Source organism: Pristis pectinata, chromosome 10 (assembly GCF_009764475.1).
Source record: "Pristis pectinata isolate sPriPec2 chromosome 10, sPriPec2.1.pri, whole genome shotgun sequence".
Lineage (NCBI taxonomy): Eukaryota > Metazoa > Chordata > Chondrichthyes > Rhinopristiformes > Pristidae > Pristis > Pristis pectinata.
The window spans coordinates 29618406-29635667 of NC_067414.1; the positions used below are offsets into that span (position 1 = coordinate 29618406).

The following is a 17262-nucleotide window of genomic DNA, read 5'->3' on the forward strand; positions in this document are numbered from 1 at the left end:
CCACAATCAAGGATATGTAGCAATGGCCTGATGTCACAACATTCTCACTGCTAGAAGCTTCACAAAGACATTATGTACAGAACCTTGTACCTTGTACATCAACGATTTGGATGATGGAATAAATGGTTTCGTGGCTAAGTTTGCTGATGACACCAAGATAGGTGGAGGAGTAGGGAGTATTGAGGAGATAGGAAGGTTGCAGAGGGACCTAGACAGTTTAGGAGAATGGGCAAGGAAATGGCAGATGAAATTCAATGTTGAGAAATGTGCAGTTGTACACTTTGGAAGCAGAAATAAGCGGGCAGTTTATTATCTAGAAGGAGAGAAAATTCAAAGTACGGAAGTACAAAGGGACTTGGGGGTACTCGTGCGGGATACCTTAAAGGTTAACCACCAGGTCGGATCGGTGGTAAAGAAAGTGAATGCTATGTTGGCATTCATTTCGAGAGGTATAGTGTATAAAAGTAAGGAAGTGTTGATGAGGCTCTACGGGGCACTAGTGAGGCCTCATTTGGAATATTGTACGCAGTTTTGGGCCCCACATCTTAGGAAGGATGTGCTGACATTGGAGAGGGTTCAGAGGAGATTTAAGAGGATGATTCCAGGAATGAAAGGGCTTACGTATGATGAGCGTTTGTCGGCTCTTGGACTGTACTCACTGGAGTACAGAAGAATGAGAGGGGACCTCATAGCAACATTTAAAATGTTGATAGGAAAGGACAGAGTAGATGTGGCTAGGCTGTTTCCCTTGGTGGGTGAGTCCAGGACCAGAGGGCACAATCTTAGAATTAGAGGGTACAGTTTCAAAACAGAGATGAGGAGAAATTTCTTTAGCCAGAGGGTGGTGAATTTGTGGAACTCCTTGCCACGTACAGCAGTGGAAGCCAGATCAGTGGGGGTGTTCAAGGAAGAGATAGATAGATATCTAAATAGTCAGGGTATCAAGGGATATGGGGATAAGGCCGGAAATTGGGATTAGAATAGGTTTTTTTTCTCCCCATTCCCCATTTCTTTTTCCCTTTTCCTTGGAGCAGACTGGATGGGCCGAATGGCCTGCTTCTGCTCCCTTGTCTTGTGATCTTGTGAGAACATTATGTAGCGGTTAGCGCAACGCTATTACAGCACCAGCGATCGGGGTTCGATTCCCGTTGCTGTCTGTAAGGAGTTTGTACGTTCTCCCGTGTCTGCGTGGGTTTCCTCCGGGTGCTCCGGTTTCCTCCCACATTTCAAAGACGTACGGGTAGGTTAATATGGGGGTTTAAAATGGGCGGCGCGGACTCATTGGGCCGGAAGGGCCTGTTACCACACTGTAAATAAAATTTAGAAAAAAATTAAAAACCAGACAGCAGAACAAGTCAGAACCCATCAGGAGTTCAGTTCCATGGGTGAGAAAGGCAATACCACAACTGGTAAACACCTGTGGAATGCAGAAGCACAACCAGCAAACAAGTCTCTTTGCTGCCGCACAGTTCTAGGGTTCAATCCTGACCTCCACTGCTGTCTGTGTGGAGTTTGCACGTTCTCCCTGAGACTGTGTGGGTTTCCCGGGCTGCTCCTGTTCCCTACCACATCCCAAAAACATGTTGATAGCCTAAATGGCACAGGTGGGAGGTAGAACAGGGGGAGGGGCGGGCTGATGAGCATGTGAAAGAGAATAGGTTGCATGGAGATAAATTAGGGATTATGGGACCAGTGAAGGTGCTCTGAGAGCTGGCATGGACTCGATGGACCGAACAGCCCTCCTCCTGAAGCAACAAATAATCTGCTGGAGGATTTGGGAGGGAAGGAATTGTCGACTTTTCGGGTCGAAACCTTGCGTTTAGGCTACCAACATGTCTTTGGGATGTGGTAGGAAACGGGATCAGCCCGGGAAACCCACACAGTCTCGGGGAGAAGGGCACACAGACAGCAGCGGCGGGCAGGATTGAACCCAGATCCCCAGAACTCCTTCTGCGTGGTGAGCTACTATCAGACGTCGCCGGGTAAAAGGAAGAGAGAGGGAGAGAACAAGGCATGTGGACAAGTCACCGCCGGGAAAAGCCGAAGCTGGAGTTACCGGAGTCTGCTGGAGTTGCCATGGTGGTGGTGGTGGTGGTGGTGGTGGAAGAGGCGGCCAGCGGGGACTTCACACACACACACACACACTCCGTGCGAGGGTCGCCGCCGCAGACGGTGCAGCCCCACGTCAGCCGCTGCCTCTCCCCGCGCCGCCCGCCTCTACCCTCCCTCCAGGAGCAGCTCGCCTGCCACGGATCTACGATCCCGACCTTCCGCCCTTCCAACTGCGCCACCCCAAGTCCAACCTGTCGCAGACAACAGAAGGGAGGAAGAGACCGGAAGCACGCTGACACAATTGCCCAAATTTGAGCCGAGAGCCCAGTGGCTGATTCTCAAAGCACAGTTCTGCTTGCAACATCTTGCCTTTGGCACTGAATGTAATTTAAAAGTTCCCAGTACTTCAAAACCACACAGGCCAGCCTGTGGCAGACAAGGCATTGAGTATTTTACTGTTCTGGACGATGTTTCACCAGAGTGACGTTGAGCAGTGATCGGTTTAGAAGCCTACTCCTGCTGGCTATCTCAGTGAAAATCCTTAGCTTTCATCACCACTTACTAAAGAAGGACTTCTGCACAGTCATTGACAATCCCTGTCATCGAGCACAAAATATGTTGGGTATTGGAAATGCAGGAGCCCAGGCAGGATCTGTGGAGAGTGCCCCACTTCACAGTTCAGTCCATACCCAGTGACTGTGGTGTTCACTACTTCACTGGAGATTTCCCAGTCAAGGGCAACTGCAGTGTCCAGAGTGCTTGGTCTGTCCTGAAATCCATCATGCTTGGCACAGGCAGAAAGACTACTTGTTTCTCCACCAGGAAATGACAAAAATGGTTTGATACAAATGATCATGAGATCTAGGAGCCTTTATAATTAAAAGCTGTTCTTGGACTGGAAACACCATTATAGTTCAATAATTTTAAAAAAGAGGATCTCCTGTATCTGAAGGCTGAGGTCCAGCAAAAACTCATGAAGCAATGAAAGTGTGTGGGAGATCCAGCAGCCATCAACAGAATCAGAATCAGTTTTAGTATTACTGACATGTGTTGTGAAATTTGTTGTTTTGCATAAAAATTACTATAAGTTACCAAGAAATAAGAGAGGGCAAAAGAGGAATAACAAGGTAGAGTTCATGTGTTCATGAACTATTCAAAAATCTGATGGTGGAGGGGAAGAAGCTGTTCCTGAAATGTTGAGTATGGGTCTTCATGCTCCTGTACCTCCTCCCTGATGGTAGTAATGTGAAAAGGGCATGTCCCAGATGGTGAGGGTCCTTAATGATGGATGCTGCCTTCTTAAGGCACCACCCCTTGAAGATGTCCTCAATGGTGGGGAGGGTTGTGCCTGTGATGGAGCTGGCTGAATCTACAACCTTCTGCAGCCTCTTTCAATCCTGCACATTGGAGCCTCCATACCTGTACGCCTCCTCATCGCCATCTGGTTGTGATGTTGTGATTACAGTTCTGATGTGTGGATTTTTCAGCAGTTGTGTCCATGTATGTCCAAATGCCAAAGAACTATTGCATGTGGTGTTCAATGTGCACTTTAGTATGGATGTGCATCCTTTAATAGTATTATGTCCTTAATGCATCTTGATCATGGAATTGGGATTATTCTGTTGACTTTATAACAAAAATAAAGCAAATCAAGTCAAAGAGGGACGTATTCACAACCAGTTGGTGTGCTCCAGAAATAGAACAGCTTTACTAGGGAAAATTTAAAGGAAGTGTGAATTTTTTTTTAATGAGAGAATCAAGAATTTGGAAAGATTGCAATTTGATTTGGGTTGAAATTCAAAGGATTAAAAAGGGATTATATGTAGAAACTGGTTCAAGGAGCAAAAGAGGCAAAAGAATAATTTTTGATGGACCTTGGAGGAGATATTCCTAGGATATGTTGCTACCTTTTGATAGGTAGAATTGGAACCATTTGAGGAAGCTCCTAAAGTTGAAACAGATGGAGCACGATTCCTCCCACCTGCTGCCAGCCTGGCTGTGTTTACTTATCCTTTCACTGATTCCATCTCCAGCCTCCTCTTGCCTAACCTAGCTTGATCCCCATAAACCCATTATCTCTGTTGATTTCCCAAAAACTGTCAGTTGAGTATTCAGTACTGTTTGCATTGGATCAGTGGTGCACAACTCTTGTGTGGACAGCCAAATGTACAATTCAAATCACTGCTAAAGAACATTGTCAAGTAACACATACACAACTGGATACTGATTTTTTTTTTGTTGTGTTTAAAGGCATAAATGCTCCCTTATTGTCTCATCAATGCAATTTGCCACTGCCTTTGCTTTGGTCACTATCCATTCATTGCTTCAATCACTATCCCCTGGGTTGTTCCATCACCGCATTTACATTGTTCCTTTCCACCTTGCCAAATTGATGCCCACCCAGGATGTGTCTGGAGCTGGATATGGACTTAGATTTGGACTTGGGCCCTGAGGATCAGACTGGGCAAATCCCTGAGTCTCTGGTCATTGGCTATATTATGCCAATTTTTTTGGATACCTGTGAGATCCAGAAGTAGGGGATGTATCAGGCAATCTGATCAATCAGTTTGAAGAATTCTAGCTGTAAACAGTGCAATAATGAAAAGCTTAGATATGTTTCACATTTCAATCATTGCACAGAAAGCAAAATAGCAATTATTTAGGGGTGTACCAATATAATTAAGGGAGAAGCTGAAATATTGCAAAACAAGCCTAAACTGGAAAAGAAATATTATTTGCAATATCACGTAACTTTTTAAAAAGAAAATCAGATGCAATTCTTGTACATTTTCCAGCACATGAGAGGTTGTTTGGTAGTAATTATCTCTTAATACTCTGTTGAAAAACTTAGTTACACCTGACTGAACTAGGTTTAACATTTTCATCAGGTTTTAAAGCAAAGATAGCTTTTAAAAAAAGCTGACGTTCATGATGTTACTAATTTTATAATGTGACCATCAGCAATCCAGAAAGGTGCATTCTGTGGGAGAAACAGTGTATGTATCAGTGACAGGAGCTTCTGGAGTTCCTGTGTTTGGTTGAGCATGTGTTGATCAATGATTAGATATTTATTAGTCACATGTACATCAAAACACAGTGAAATGCGGTTAGGGTTAGGGAATCTGCTGGTGGCAGTCCGCAAGTGTCGTCATTCTCCTGATGCCAACGTAGCATGTCCACAGCTCCTAACCCCTGTCTGCGTGGGTTTCCTCCGGGTGCTCTGGTTTCCTCCCACATTCCAGACACGGGGAGAACGTGCACACTCCTTACAGACAGCAGGCGGAATTGAACCCGGGTCACTAGCGCTGTAATAGCGTTACGCTAACTGCTACCTTCATTAGAACCACAAACTCTGGAGCATTAAAATGAGGTCCAATGATTGAAATATTCTCTATTTTGCAAGCCTCAAAAATGCAGTACAAATTCCTGTTGACAAACTCTGATGCGAAAAATCTCACTGTTTCCCTCCTGATGCGAAAAATCTCACTGTTTCCCTCCACATCTCTTCTGTGTCCCTCTTTCTCTTTCAACATTGGTGCTGCCCGACCTAATGAACATTTGCAACATTTTCTGACTTTATTTCAGATCCCCAACCCACCCCCCCCCCCTCTCTCTCTCGCTCTCTCGCTCTCTCGCTCTCTCGCTCCCCCCCCCCGAGTTTCCAACCTGTCGGGCAAGTTGTTTGGCCGACTCTATACGTCACGCTGTCGGAGCGAGGGCCCCTGCGCGGCGCCTATATAAAGGATGACGTCAGCGGGGGCGGCCTCTCTGCCGCCATTGCGCTGCGGGCTCCCGGTGAGTGAGGCCGAGAAGCGAAGCGCCATCGCGGCCATCCCGCGCCCCGCAGCCGCGCCCAGCCCGCCGCCCGCCCGGCCGCCCCCAGCGCCCTCAGCCTCTGCGTGTATTTCGGCCTCCGACCGCAGTTTTCTGGGAAAATACGCCGCAGGATGGCCGAGGAATGGTGGGTGCCCGAGTCGGAGGCGGGAGTGCTGGGGCGGGCGGTGAGCCAGACTCGCGGGGGTGGGTCGGGGGGGGGGGTAGGAAGAGGGCGAGGGCCGGGCGGAGGGGGAGGGCTGGGGGATAGGGAGAGGGCCGGGCGGAGGGGGAGGGCTGGGGGATAGGGAGAGGGCCGGGGAGCCCGGCAGGTAGGGGGAGAGCTGGGAAGTGGGAGAGGGCCGGGGTCGTGACGAGGGATGGCAAGGGGATAAATGTAGTCAGGTTGTTGATGGTGGTAGTGGAAGGGAAGTATTGCTTGGTAGTGTTGGGTGGGGGCTGAGAGAGGTAATTGGTTTATTATGTACTGCATCCCATCCAGACAGACCATTCCAAGCATTGAGGTTGTACAAAAGGGAAAACAATGTAGAATATATTGTTATAGTTACAGAGAAAGTGCCGTGCAGGTAGACAAAGTGCAAAGGCCATGCCGAGGTAGATTGAGAGATCAAGAGTTCATCTTTTAGTGTATGAGAGGTCCATTCAAGAGTCTTAAAACAGCAGGATAGAAGCTGTCCTTGTGGTACATGTTCTCAAGCTTCTGTAGCTTCTGCCTGACAGGAGAAGAGAGAATGACCAAGAGTCAGGATTCTTGTGGGTAGGAGAGGAATGTTAAAGTTTGTGCTAAAAAAGGTAGGTTTATTTAGTTCTGGTTGAGCTGTGTAATTAGAAAGGGGTAATGGTGGACCATCTGTTGGGATGTGTTATCAGAATAATTCTTACAGTTTTAGATTTTCTTTCTTAACTATTTAGGAAATGTCCGCAAGCACCTGTGGTGAGCTATGTTGGTAGATGTATTCCCTGCTGAACGTGGAAATGGGTCCTGGTGGGGATGGGGAGGTGGCAAGGGGGGGCCATGGAGGTGATAGAAAGAGGTGGAGTGGAGAGTGCTGGCATGACAGGTGGTTGAGGCCAGACTGGGAAATGTGTGGTTGGGGTGGTGATAGTTTGAGCAGGGAGGGGGCAGCCAGGTAATGGTCTCTCAGTAGACTAATAGCAGAAATACTGTAGGTCAGGCAGTGACTTTGGAAAGACAAACAAAGTTAACGTTTCAGGTTCAAGACCCTTTGTTGTTGACCTTAAATGTTAACTCTTCCACTTTCCAAAGATACTGCCTAATGTACTCTCTCTCAATATTTTCTGTTATTTCAACTTTCCAGTGTGTTTTTTAAATTTTCTCTCTCTAGATGTCTTGAGAAGAATTGAGGGTCAATTCTTGAGTTTTGTGGATAATGCTTGGGATCTCAATTACCGGGTCTGGTTATTTTGTCTCTTGTTTGTATTTGGAATGTGGTTGGCATACAAGAAATTTATTTGGTAATTTATAAAAGGTGTATAGTATGCATTGTTGAAAGTGCTAGTCTTGTTTGAATAAATTGAGATTATGGCCATTTTACCAAAATATCTAAGCTGCATTGTTGAAATGATGAATTTTTATGTCGGATACCCCTTCACTCGTAAGAATGAGTGAAAGAAATTTGCTGACAACTTTGTGGCTCAGCAGTGGCTTTCTTGAATGATACACTGTTACTACTGATAAAGTTAGTCACCAGCATTTCATATCATTTCCACCACCTTTGTAGCATAGCCGCAGGAGGTGTCATGGATGTCAACACTGCACTTCAGGAGGTGCTGAAAACTGCATACATCCACGATGGCTTGTGTTGCGGTCTCCGGGAAGCCGCCAAAGTGCTGGATAAGTGAGTATTGCTGTCAATTTCAAGAATTACCTTAATTGGTGAAATGCAATAAATATGGTGTGTAATTAGATGCAAGCTGAGGAAAACAATCCAGTGTAAATTGTAAAAAAAAAATGTCTGGGGCTTGCTAAAATCTATTATAAAGGGAAATGATGGGTTTTGTTCCTAGATAATTCACATCTGGTGTAATTGTCAAATTGCCTGATTTTTAAATTGGCTATGAACAATGCACAGGCTTGCAGATACACCTAACAAAGATAACTTGGAATATCAAATCTGTGGAAAGACTTAAGCAGGTTTTTTTTTGCCAGCTGGGGAGGTACTTGATAGGATCCTTCAATTGATCCACGTAACTAGAAAGGGTAGTGTTGGGGCCTGTGCCAGATTATTTCAGTGTAACACTTTTTTGATTTTTTTTTCTTTTTAACTACTCAGACGGCAAGCCCATTTGTGTGTCCTGGCAAGCAACTGTGATGAGGCACAATATGTTAAGTTGGTAGAGGCACTCTGTGCTGAACATCAGATCAACCTGATTAAGGTGAGCAAAAAAAAATTGATTGAATAAAGATCTAGAGCAATGTGTAATTATAGGCCACTTTTCCAAGTTTCAACCCACTTGCCATTGTTATCTTTTTGTAATTTAAAGAATGAGGCATTGTGAAGGATTATAAACCAGAATACTGATAAACTAATAACTAGCTGAAATGAGTATGTGGGTTTGTATTTCATTTTTTCCATAACTGCTTTGTAAAGAGATCAGTCTGGCACTACAAAGGCTGAATTTATTAATCTTTCCTCATTATTCAGGTCCAACACAAACTAGTGAGTGTACTTATTTTCTTCTCCCTGATATGCTTATTACAGGCATTCCCCATGTTACGGTAATTTGGGAATACACAAACCACGACCAACAAATTAGAATCAGATGTGTTATCACTGACTTGCATGTTGTGAAATTTGATGTTTTGCTGCAGCAGTACCGTGCAAAGATATAAAATTATAAAATAAATAGTGCAAAGAAAGGGAATAACCAGGTAGTGTTCATGGGTTTCATGGGCTGTTAAGAAATCTGATGGAGGGGAAGAAGCTGTTCCTGAATTGTTGCGTGTGGGTCATCAGGCTGCTGTACCACCTCAATGGTAGTAACGAGAAAGAGGGCATGTCTTGGATGGTGAGGGTCCTTAGAGATGGATGCCGTCTCTTGAAGATGTCCTGTAACAAATTTGGGATACGGAATAAAAATGTACTCTTGTGTGGAAAAAATAAAGACAAAATTTAATTTTTTTCAACTCATTTCTTGGCACATGCGCAGATGGATGGAGCTGTGCATTATGGAAAATCACTGTTTTTAAGGAACACAGGCCCCTCCCTGCATAACACAGGTCACCTGTATTACTGTCTCTGCACAGAATGCAGAGCCAAGCCATCAGCTTTTAAATATATAAATTTAGCTACCTCCTTTATGCACTGGTTAAAGTTCATACCTGCACGTTAAGCTTCTGCCCCAGGTCCTCTTGCATAGTTGCAGTTCAGCATTCTGAGAATATGAATAACAATAGAAGACTTGAATGGTTAAAGGTTCTTGTGATTTCCTATGATTTAGCAAGTTATATCAGGCAGTCGCTAATCTCGTCGCTGAAATATCTGGTGTTTGATTTCAGCCTTTTTAAATTAACAAAGGTGGTGCCAGAGACATTGTTATTAGTGTCCCTGGATTGTGAAAAACTGGGTATATGTGGAACCCATGTGTAGCTGTTGGATTGTATTCCACTATATCCCTTTCTATAGAAGAATAACTGGGATACTTAGAGATATTTGATTCCTGATTTCAGAATAAACTATTTTGTATGATGTAGAACAGAAGGGCACTGCTGTATCTGTGATGACCATTGGGCTCCCTCAACTGAATCAAATGAAGAAAATTGCCTGAATTGTTACCCAAAATGTCTGAGATACAGTATTAGTTTTGGTATATTTTGGTGAACCTTACTGACTTTTATAAGGTTCAGACTATGTAACTGTCTTTTTCTGAACAGGTTGATGACAACAAGAAACTCGGTGAATGGGTAGGCCTATGTAAAATAGACCGAGAAGGGAAACCTCGCAAAGTTGTGGGTTGCAGCTGTGTTGTTGTCAAGGTGAGTTAATATCAGTTGATGACAATCAGCTTATAAAACTGTTGTTGCTCCAGTTATTTGGCACAAATATTACAGGCTGATCTGAAGAGCGACATCATTTGGCCAAATGAACTGTGTAGGGAAATGCAGGTCCCTATTTCTAGAAATTAGTGGAACACTTGGGTCATTAAGCGACCCTCTGTGATTAAATAGCCAGTGACCATATTTGGGTGTAGGGATCTTATGGTGCCAATGAATTTAGCCATTAGCTAGGTTAAATCAGGTATTGGATGCATCAAGAAATTACAAATCTTTCAATTCCATTGTCTCATTGAATTCTTGGCCAAATTAACAAGACTTCAGTGACAGTGGAATTTAAAGTAATTTAATTGTAATCACATTTGTTGCATTTAGGTTAATTAGTTTTTGTTTTATCCACAAAACCTTAAATGCTAGAATAAAATCATGATTGTATTAGCACAAAATCAAGCATTTCAGCCTGCCATGCCTTTACAAGTCCCACTTATCTGCATTTGGTTTGTAGACTTATATGCTTTGGCAATTCAAATGCTTTTTTAGATGCTCAAATGTGATAGTACCTGCCTGCACCAGCACCTCAACCATTGCTTTCCAGATTCAACCCCTCTATGTGGGGTGAAAAAATGACCCCTCAGATCCCATCTAAATACTGATGTCTCATATTAAATCCATGCTCTTGTTTTAAATTGGTTTATTATTGCCACATACTGAGGATACAGATCCTTTCACATCAGTACATCGAGGTAGTACAAGGGAAAAGCAATTAACAGAATATAGTGTTATTGTTCCAGAGAAAGTGCAGTGCAGGTAGATATAAGGTGCAAGGGCCATGATAAGGTAGATTGAGGTCAAGAGTTCATCTTTCTCATACAAGAGGTCCATTCAGTAGCCTTATAACAGCAGGATAGAAGCTGTCCTTGAGCCTGGTGGTATGATTTACACCCCCACCATGGGAAAATGATTCTTACTATCTACACAATGCCACTCATACCTCAACCAGGTCACCTCTCGTTCTCTGCTCCAGTAAAAACTAACCAGGCCAGTCCAGTCTCATAACTGGAGTGCACCAATCCAGGCAACAAACATCTTGGTGAATCTCCTCTACACTGTCTCCAGCCCAATCACATCCTTCCTAGTGTTTGACCAGAATTGCACACAATAGTCGAGGTGTGGCCTAACCAATGTTTTATAAAATTGCAATATAATGTCCCTGCTCTTGTATTCTATGCTGTGGTTGATGAAGGCAAGTGTCTGTCTGCTGCCTTCACCACCTATCTTCCTATGCTGTCACTTTCAGGGATCCATGGACTTGTAACCCAAGGTGTCTGTTCAGCAACATGCCTTACCATTTACTGTGTCCTACCAAAAAGCATCACTACATACATGTCAGAAATATTGCTCTGCCAAATGTTCCCACTGATCAATATTATGCTGTAGCCTGATACAATCCTCCTTGCTATCTAGAACACAAATTAATGTCATCTGCAAGCTGAATGTATTTTAGCATACAAACTGGCTTATCAGCTTGATGATTCGGGAGAATTGTTGGCCATTGCTTTAGTACGTCAAACTTGAACTTACAATATCAAATGCCTTCATTGCTCCACTTTGGAGATCACAGAAAATTCCAATACACATATTAACAAATGTTTTTTTTTATTTTCAGGATTATGGCAAGGACTCACAAGCCAAGGATGTTGTTGACAACTATTTCAGGGCAAAGTAATGCATTTTATTAATAAATAAAAACGCTTTAATATTATGACTCCTATTTTGACTAAATGCATGAAGGCTTATGCTGTCTCCATCCTAGCAGCATGAGCATTAAATTTCACTGGTTTCATTAGAAATTTATTCCCTGTTTGATGTAATTTTTTTTGTTGACAGACACTGACCTCAGTCATAGACTTCAATCATAATCAAAAATATAAAAAACATGACTCAGGTTAATCTGCAATACTGAAAGTGGTGTGTAACTTGTGACTGACTGAACTGAGCCACCCAGAAGTTGTAGCTGGGAGATATAGAAGGTCTTTATTCAACACAACAGATCTGAGAGAATCTATTTCTCCTCTTCTCACGATGTTTTATACTATTAAACAGAAAGACAATAAAACCAATTAACTATTTTGAGTGTAGGCAGGTAACTATGCAGAATTACATATTTACAATGGTAGCACATTCTAACTAGCAGAACTCTTTGAATATTCAAAGATTGGTGACTGATCTGAGAGCTTCTGAGCACAAACTGTAAACACCCAAAATACACCTCTTTTGTTACATTGTTGAGGAATGGTTCCCTGAATATACAGCATTGTCAGGAAGACTGGGACCAAGGTTGTCCGCTCCTGAGTATTTACGTTCTGCATAATCCATGGTGGGCTCATCAGCTTTCTGAACCACTGATGTCATTCTGCAGTTACTCTTGCCTTCCCCCAGTTGCTGTATCACTTCTCCCTTAAAATAGCAATATCTCTCCTTGTTACTGGCACTCCAGATAGTCATCCAGATACCATCCTGCACTCCCAGGCCATACTGTCCCACGTATTCCTTAGGCATTTAGCTCCAACCAAAATGTGTATGTCTTTGGGGTGCATCAGATTAAATTGAATCATTTTTTTGAGCTTGCACCAGAATTCTGCATTCCCACAATAAACTTTGAGGCAAAATGCTTTGCTTCTCCCCAGGGTTGAAGGGTTTATGGATTGTAGTAATCAGTATCAGGGGCTGACTAGGATTGTCAGGATTCTGGGCCTGCCATTGTCTGACCTCAATAGGTGCCACCCCAACAGGCATTTCTGGGTATAACCTCTCCTCAAATACTTAAACATTAATTCTCATTAAACAAAACACAAGGGAAGGATAAAAATAAGAGAGCATGTACTTAAAACTAGAGAATGTATACTCTCTGATTGCCCCCTGTGCCACTGAGCTCATGATGCCTGCTGTATTCCCTTTCATATAAAACTCTGTTACCCCAAAGTTATTCTTAACATAAACACAAACAAATGCATTGCTATAATCTCCCAAATGAGTATACATGCACCCCTCTGGCATTCCAAATGGTCAGTAACCACCTTTTGCAACTGTTGGCTCTGTCTCACCAGACTACCCAGTGCTGTCTGATAGCTGGTCATTTACACACACACACTTTTATAACTACCAGTTCAGCTCAGCTGTGTTCTTTGATACTTTGTGATCCCGTGGTCGTTGGCCTGAACAGATCTAAGGTTGGGCACTACACTTAAACCCCCCTCCCTCCCCCCTTAGACTGCTGAGGTTGCTGGCCGTGTGATGGGTCATGAATGTATTCTGGATGAGACCCCAAATGTGATTGAACTGAACCATAGAAAAGCTGTATTTGGGAGATATAAAAGGTCTTTATTCAACACAACAGATGTGGACAGAATCTATTTCTCTTCTCACACCATGTTTTATACTTTTTAAACACAAAGACAATAAATAACTGCAATTTCAATAGCTATAATTACCTACTTTAACAGTTTGAATGTAGACAGGTAACTATGCAGAATTACATGTTTACAGTGGTAGCACAACCTAACTAGCAAAACCTCTGAATATTCAATACTAGTGGCTGATCTGAGCTTCTGAGCACAAACTTCATTCACCCAAAATAAACTTGAGAAACAAAGGACTGCAGATGCTGGAATATAGATGAAAGCACAAACGGGAGGAACAGCACCTCATTTAATGTCACCTCCCCACCCCTTTCTGCCTTTTGCAGGGACCACTCTGCGACTCCCTAGTTCACTCCTCTCCCACCCCCACCCTGGGAACTTCCCACTGCCCCTGCCATAGGTAGAAGACCTGCCCCTACACCACCTCCATCCAGCGACCCAAATTGTCTTTTCAGGTGAGACAGAGATTCACCTGCACCTCCCTTAATATCATCTACTGCATTCGGTGCTTCAAGCGTGGCCTCCTCTACATTGGTGAGACCAAACGCAGACTAGGTGACTATTTTGCAGAACACCTGCGCTCGGTCCGTAACCACGATCTGCATTTTCTCGTTACCAGTCACTTCAACTCTCCTTCCCACATTATCACTGATTATGTCAGTCCTCGGCCTCTTCCACTGCCAGGAGAATTCCAAGCATAAACTGGAGGAACAGCACCTCATTTTCTGTCTGACATGAACATTGAATTCTTCCACTTTAAGTAGTCCCTACCCCCGTAACCAACCCCCCCCACAACTAACACCACTATGCTTCTTCTCTTCTTCCCTTTCCTAGCCTCTTTTTTTCCTTTCTCTCCTTACCTTTGACCCATCCCCCAGTGGATCTGCTCTCCCCTCCTCCCCCGCACCTGCCTTTCACTATCTCTTACCTGCATCTACCTATCACCACCTTGTCCCACTCCGCCTCCCCTCTTTTGTCCACCTATCACTGCTCTGCTTTTCCCTCCTATATATTGGGCTTCCCCTTTTTCTATCTTCAGTCCTGAAGAAGGGTCCTGACCTGAAACGTTGACCACCTGCTTTACTCCACAGATGCTGCCTGGCCTGCTGAGTTCCTCCTGCATCATTGTGTTTTTCACCCAAAATAAACTTCTTTGTTACAGCGTTGAGGGGTGGTTCCCTGAATATACAACTAGCCAGAATATTAAATGATCAAACAGACATGTGCTGAACTGTGCATTAAGTGGCAGGATATGTCTTTAACAATGTGTTAATACAGGAGATGGCCACTTAATGCCTTCCCTGATCTCATCCTGAGATTTTCATTGATCACTAATTAACGTGAACATTCATCTATTGTCTTCCCCTGCGTAGCTTTAATGGTGCAGAATCTGAATGTCCCACACCCAGTGGATTGGTTTTGATGGTTTTAAAGTTGAAGTTAAGTTGTGAATAGGTTTTATTTCCCAAAAACTGGTTCTCATTTTAATTAATATCTGCCATCCATAATTTCATAACCCCAGAATAATCCCTAACATAACTGTTAGTGTATTTCTGATTACTTAGCCTTGTAGAATACTTGACTCTATAATTTGAGAGAATGTGCTGGCTAATATTTGTTATTCATTAAAGTTACAATGATATATTCTACTTGATATATAGTAAGCCAGCAAGTAATTCAGGTGTTTTCACCATAGTTTTCTTTAACACTGTCTGGATTAATTTTTCTAATACATATTAATATAATATTTGGTTAGACATTCAGCTAAAGGCCCTTTTCACTTGGGCTAGTATTCAAGCACCTATTTAATTTTGGGGTTTTACAAACTGCTCACTGTGATGATGCCCCCTCTAAACTGCAGCGTTAGTAAGTCAGCAAGTAAATGCCTTGGGGAATTCGCCATTAACTAATGTGTAAAGACTTAATCATGCGTGCTGTTTTCTGCCTGATGGACTAGCTTCCAGGGCTATTGAAATATATAGCACAGGGGGACTGTATTGAATTGTATCTTGCTCATTAATTTGGGTAGAATGTATGAAATGTATGAATGTATCGGTAGAAACTACCAATCCAATTCTAGACACTTAGTCTATGTTCTCACAGTACATTCATCGGCAAACAAGTCACTTCTTGAAGATGCAATTTTGACCTAAAATTTTAACTGAGAAGTGATTCTTTTTAAAACATCCAAGTTACTCATTAGCAAATTCAATGGCAGAAAAATTTAAACTGCTCATAACTGTTCATGTTTTTTTCTCTCTGGTTGCTATCTACACTAGTTTAAAAATGTCAAAAAGGAAACCTTCATTATTGCAGGGTCACTAGTACTGGTGAGCAATGCTTCTTTCAGGTTAGCATTGCCACCATCTGGTGATTTATGGGACTGTCCTAAATTTATTTTGGCTTAAGTATAGAAAGTGAAGGTGCTACCATCCTTCAGCTGAATTTTCAAAGTTGAGTGTTGTGTACCTTTTTTTCCATATGCTCTGAAAATCATTCAATGTATTTTGCTCTAAGCAATCTACATTATCTAGAAAATGTTTCAAACAAAATACATGGTAGATACTTTGGGGGGTGCGGGGTGTGTGTGTGTGGTGTGTTGGGTGGTGGTGTTTGGGAAGGGAGATATATCAATTGTTGTATTTCCAAGCTGTATTGAAAAGTAGGTTGTCCACTTTCATCCTGCTTGTGCATATATTTGTCCCTTTCAAAACTTATCAAAACCCCTCTTGCAGAATACCAGTCTTAAAAACTGGAAAATGCTGGGAAGGTTCAGCAATTCATACAGCATTTACAGAGAATGAAATAGTTGCACAACTCTGACTGATCAATTTGTTTTTTTTTCTTGATGTTCTTTCCAACATAGAAATCATCCACATTCTCTAATATTTCTGTTCATGTAATTAGAGCTGCTCTGTAGCAATTTGAGGGGTATAGATAGGGTGAACGCACATTGTTTTTTTTCAGGGAAGGGGAACTAAAATCAAGAGGGTATAGGTTTAAGGTGAGAGGTGAAAATGTTAAAAGAGACTTGAGGGTCAACCTCCTCACGCAGAGGGTGGTGAATATATGGAATGAGCTGCCAGAGAAAGTGGTTGAGGCAGGTACAATAACAACATTTAAACATTTAAAAGCATGCAAAACTGCATGGATAGGAGGGGTTTAGAGGGAACTGGGTCAAGTGCGGACAAACTGGACTAGCTTGGGACTAGCATCATAGTTGGCATGGATGAGTTGGGTCGAAGGGCCTGTTTCCGTGCTGTATTACTCTATGACTCTAATTTGCATTATGAAGTTGTGTATGGAACCTCCCTACATCTCCCCCACCTCCCCCCCCCCCCATTTAGATTCTGCTCCTTGTTGTAGAAATGGCTTCTGTACAGGTGCTAACAATAACACTAGTGAAGTGCTGCATCATTACAGGTGCAATCTTTTGGATGAGAAACTAAACTGTGGTTGAGGTCTTGCAAGTGAACGTTAAAGACCTGTGGTATTATTTCATAGAAAGCAGAAGAGTTACCTAATAAAATGGCAAATAAAAGATTCCATACCACTCAGAAAGAAGAGAGATCCCTCTGGTCCTGGCGAATGTTATTCCCAAAAACAGAATTTCTTTAAAAAAAATCTGGTTGCTATTACAGTGCTGTTTGTGGGAGCAAACCGGCTGCTGAATGTACTCTGTTATAGTACTGTTCTGACCTCAAATATACTTTATTGACCGTAAGCTGGCTTATGAAGTCTTCATGTTGGGAAAGGTGTTGTTTACCTGCAAATTTTATTTCTTAAACTCTGCTCATTTTCTTGACTGGGAAATGAGATTGCTTGGGCTCCGGCTGAGATTTTTAAATTATCATTGGACACAAGTGAGGTACCAGATTACTGCAGGACAGCAAGTGTCCCCCTTTACAAGAAAGGCAGCAGGGAAAAGCCTGGTAGCAATAG

The 17262-nt window shown here is 42.8% G+C and overlaps 2 protein-coding genes and 2 non-coding genes across 4 annotated transcripts in view; 3 read left to right on the forward strand and 1 right to left on the reverse strand.

The window, feature by feature from the left end:
• The window catches only part of slc18b1 (solute carrier family 18 member B1), a 42790-nt gene extending 40466 nt beyond the window's left edge, over positions 1–2324 (reverse strand). The window contains exon 1 of the mRNA XM_052025119.1: positions 2057–2324. Within this exon, the coding sequence (XP_051881079.1) occupies positions 2057–2078 (22 nt within the window). The 5' untranslated portion in view covers positions 2079–2324. The remainder of the gene's footprint in view (positions 1–2056) is intronic.
• Positions 2325–5813: 3489 nt separating this feature from the next.
• rps12 (ribosomal protein S12) lies at positions 5814–11663 on the forward strand. Its single transcript, XM_052025265.1, has 5 exons — positions 5814–6013; positions 7629–7745; positions 8181–8283; positions 9782–9883; positions 11568–11663. Exons 1-5 carry the CDS (start codon positions 6000–6002, stop codon positions 11625–11627), a joined length of 396 nt encoding a protein of 131 aa, XP_051881225.1. The 5' UTR covers positions 5814–5999; the 3' UTR covers positions 11628–11663.
• LOC127575574 (small nucleolar RNA SNORD101) lies at positions 7463–7534 on the forward strand. Its single transcript, XR_007957098.1, has one exon. It is a non-coding gene; the product is annotated as a small nucleolar RNA SNORD101 (small nucleolar RNA).
• LOC127575583 (small nucleolar RNA SNORD100) lies at positions 9618–9702 on the forward strand. Its single transcript, XR_007957106.1, has one exon. It is a non-coding gene; the product is annotated as a small nucleolar RNA SNORD100 (small nucleolar RNA).
• Positions 11664–17262: the final 5599 nt, after the last annotated feature.

What these genes read in the sequence shown, in the direction of transcription:
- rps12 (XM_052025265.1), top strand. An exon ending in GCCGCCAAAGTGCTGGATAA is followed by an intron (nt 7,746 to 8,180) that starts GTGAGTATTGCT and finishes TTAACTACTCAG; the next exon opens with ACGGCAAGCCCATTTGTGTG. An exon ending in GCAGCTGTGTTGTTGTCAAG is followed by an intron (nt 9,884 to 11,567) that starts GTGAGTTAATAT and finishes TTTTATTTTCAG; the next exon opens with GATTATGGCAAGGACTCACA.